Here is a 3,376-nt window from a genome sequence, read left to right as displayed (position 1 = left end):
GAGCAGGACACATGGCCAGACACTGAGGCATCGAACTGCACGCCAGGATGAAGTCCCCTGAGGAAGGCACACCGTACGTTTGTGACCCCTCCTCTGGGGCCCCGCAGGCATGGTCAGTTTGCAGCCACTCCCCAGAGACTCAAGTCAGCAAAAAGCACAACGTATGAGGAAGTGTGCCCATCCAGAATGAGTGGGATTCTGATACGTGCGACAACAGAGGTGAGCCTTAAAAAGATGTATGTGAAATACGTCAGACACAAAAAGCAAAGGATGGCGTTCTACCCGTATGAGGCATGAGGTGTGAGCTGTTGGGTTTAATCCGTAGCACCACAAAAAAGAGAAAGTATCCACTTTTATTTCCCCCTTTTGGTGCTGGGGATTGAACTCAGGCCCTCTTACAGGCTACGCAAGCACTCTACCATTGAGCTACACCTCAGTCCTGTCCACTCTCTTTTTCTCTTCCATTGAGTTTATTAGTACATTTTAGGTATGCGATACAGTTACATTCATCATTAGGATCTGGTATCTTTACATGTTGTATCTTGGTTATTTTTTATTTTTGAGACAAAGTCTCCTACGTAGCCCAGGCTGGCCTTGAATTTGCTCAATCCTCCTGCCTCAGCTTCCCAAGTGCTTACAGGTTTGCATCGTCACACTCACCCTGTCCACTGTTTTAAGTGGGAAAATTGTAACATTAAATGGGGGTGTACCTGGGATCAAACTTGAGTCCTTGGGCTTGCGAGGCAGGCAGCAGAACCCCTGAGCTAAACCCCCGGCCCGAGTTAATTACATTTTAATAATGCTATTACCAAAAAATATTGTCATTCAAGATAAATATGAAAAGAACAGGAAGGCTCCCCCTCACATCTTGGCAACTATAAGACACATGGGGCCACAAAGCACACACAGGATGTCTTCCAGTGGTGAGCTGACTTAAGGCACCTGTGAATAAAGATTCTGCCTTTGGGGCTGTGATCACTGCCCAGGTGGTCTGCTAGCCTCAGGCGTTGGTAGCTTGGTTCAGCAAAAGAACTCAAAAAAAAACAAAACGCTCACAAGAAGGTCTTGCAACTGCAATTTTATTTTCTTTTGTGAAAATAAACAACTGGGAGTTAAAATTGCTCCAAAAACCATAAAAACAAAATGAAATACACACAGGAGAAGCATGTGAGGCGACGGAGAGGCAGAGGGTCTTGGAACTTTGGCAGCTTGTGCTAGCACGGAGCCAGGTGGCAGGAGCCAGACTGCAGGGCCAGGTCCTGCTGCCACTCTGGAACTGTGGGGTATAGATCTCAACTGGCGGGGGAAGGAACCCAGACTTCACTGTGCAAGTGGCAGGCATCTTGAGTCCCTTTAAATGCAGGGAGGGCGGGGACCATTTCACAGGCCCTCTTTCCCCACCCCAAGCTGGAAGCTGGCAGGGTTTTGTGGTGCTGGGGATGGAACCCAGGGCCTCCCCGAGGGTGAGGGGAGGAGGGGAGGCGGTGGAAACAAATCAGGCCAAGATGTCTTCGCGCATGGTCGTGGCCTTACGCTGGGCAGAGGACAAAGAGGGAAGAACCCACGGTGGTGACCACTTGACAAAACTTGGGCCAGGACCCAAGAGATGTGGAGGAATGGGTCTCGGTCAAGCGGTACCTGGCTGGGACCCCAGGCCATGCCGACCACACAGACTGAGGGGGCAGCTGGGGCAGGAGCGGCTAATAAGGAGACAGGAGGGTAGGAGCGAGAGAGGGAGAGGTAGAGAAGGTGTCTTCTGCCCAGGCTCGTCCACCACAGCACACACAGGGAGAACACACTACTCTTCAGTTCTCTTTCTTGTAAAGATTTTTTTGTTGTTTTGTTTTTTTTAGAAAAGCCTAAAGATCAGCTACTGGTTACATCTACAAAAATGTAAAGTGCTGTTGTTACCAGCCACTTTACAGAACAGTCCAGAGTGGTCAAATATTGACCAATAAAGTTTCCTCTTTTTTCTTCTTTTTCTGAATCATTACTACTCGACGAGTCACACGACAGCCTGCATAGATGGGGGCAGCCTAGTGGGCAGACTTGGTGACCAAGGACAGAGGCTGGGCTTGTAGCACAGGGAGGGCCTGGTGGGCATGGAGTGAGGCGGGGAAGGCAGGGGGCGAGGTCAGCAGAGCTGCGGGCATGGACCCCAGGGGGAGTGGCCGCGACAGCAGGTGAGCTGCGGGCATGGACCCCAGGGGGAGTGGCCGCGACAGCAGGGGAGGCTGGCTGCCCAGCTGGCCCGGGGAGCCGGCTGAAGCCTTCGCTGACAGGAAGGCGGCCGAGTGGAGAGCCAGCTGTGCCCGGGCCTCAGGCTTGGTGGTGAGGGAGAGGGGCTGGGCTTGCTCTGAGTGGGTGGCCGCCGGGGCAGCGGGCGAGGCCAAGGCTGCAGAGGGCGTGGCAGGGGAGTCCAGCATGCTGCCGTGGGAGGAGGCAGGGCTGTCGCAGGGCTTCTCAGGGGGCAGGTACTGGATGCATGGCTTCTTGCTCTTGGAGGCCAGAGCACCTAGGGGCAAAGCACAAGCAGTGAGCAGCTAAGAGCTCTGAGAGTGGCGGGGGGCAGGGCCAGTGTACATCTGCCCTCTGGGCCCATGGGGTCTGCATCTGCGGAGTCAATCGAGAGTGGATGGGAAATGTCCAGGAAAAAAAAGCTGCATCTGTCCCTAACATGTGCAGACTTTTTCTCTTTGCTATCATTGTCTAAACAATAGAGCAAAACAATGGCTTATGTAGTAGTAACCTTGTACTGGGCATTACAATCAAGAGATGGTGTGAAGTATACGGGAAAATGCGCATACATTATATGCAAATGTTACGCCATTTTCTATTAGTGGCGGGAGCACCCATGGATTTGGGCAGCTGTGGAATGAATGGAGGAGGGGATCACAGAGTCAACCCCCATGGATAGGGAGGGACAAACGAGCTTTGGAAACAGGACTGCTCGTGAGAAGGATGAGAAATTACTTCCAAGGGTTCCAAGAGTAGAAAAGCATATTTAAGAACACCCAGAGCAGGGGCAAAGTGCAAACTGCCCATGCCCCACACACCAGAGGGCAAATGGTCTGTTCCACAGAGTCTATCACAGCATCATCTTTCTTTCCTAAACCTCCTAACTTGGGGGATGGAGCCACTCAATTTACTCTAAAATTTTGGGCTGCTGGTGCAATCAGAGGTGGTGGACACTTGCCGAGCAGCAGGTAGACAATGGGCTATAGTTTTCGTATGTGTACTCTTGTGTAGCTGAATACACAAGTTATATAGGTGCAAGAAAGGAAGAGGGCCAGGGAGGAGTTAGCTCAGTGGTGGTGCCACCACCTGCCTCACAAGCACAAGGTCCCGAGTTCGATCCCCATACCGGGGGGGGGGG

The 3,376-nt window shown here is 52.1% G+C and overlaps 1 protein-coding gene across 1 annotated transcript in view; it reads right to left on the bottom strand.

The window, feature by feature from the left end:
- Positions 1 to 1,090: 1,090 nt before the first annotated feature.
- Tcf7l1 (transcription factor 7 like 1) overlaps positions 1,091 to 3,376 on the bottom strand; it is a 47,260-nt gene continuing 44,974 nt past the window's right edge. The window contains exon 10 of the mRNA XM_010635243.2: positions 1,091 to 2,515. Coding sequence (XP_010633545.1) covers positions 2,037 to 2,515 — 479 coding nt within the window. The 3' untranslated portion in view covers positions 1,091 to 2,036. The remainder of the gene's footprint in view (positions 2,516 to 3,376) is intronic.

The sequence above is a fragment of the Fukomys damarensis genome, unplaced genomic scaffold (assembly GCF_012274545.1).
Source record: "Fukomys damarensis isolate Sample0158 unplaced genomic scaffold, DMR_v1.0_HiC HiC_scaffold_2, whole genome shotgun sequence".
NCBI classification, from domain to species: domain Eukaryota; kingdom Metazoa; phylum Chordata; class Mammalia; order Rodentia; family Bathyergidae; genus Fukomys; species Fukomys damarensis.
Note: the sequence above shows the minus strand (reverse complement) of the source record. Positions and strands in the feature narration are given on the sequence as shown.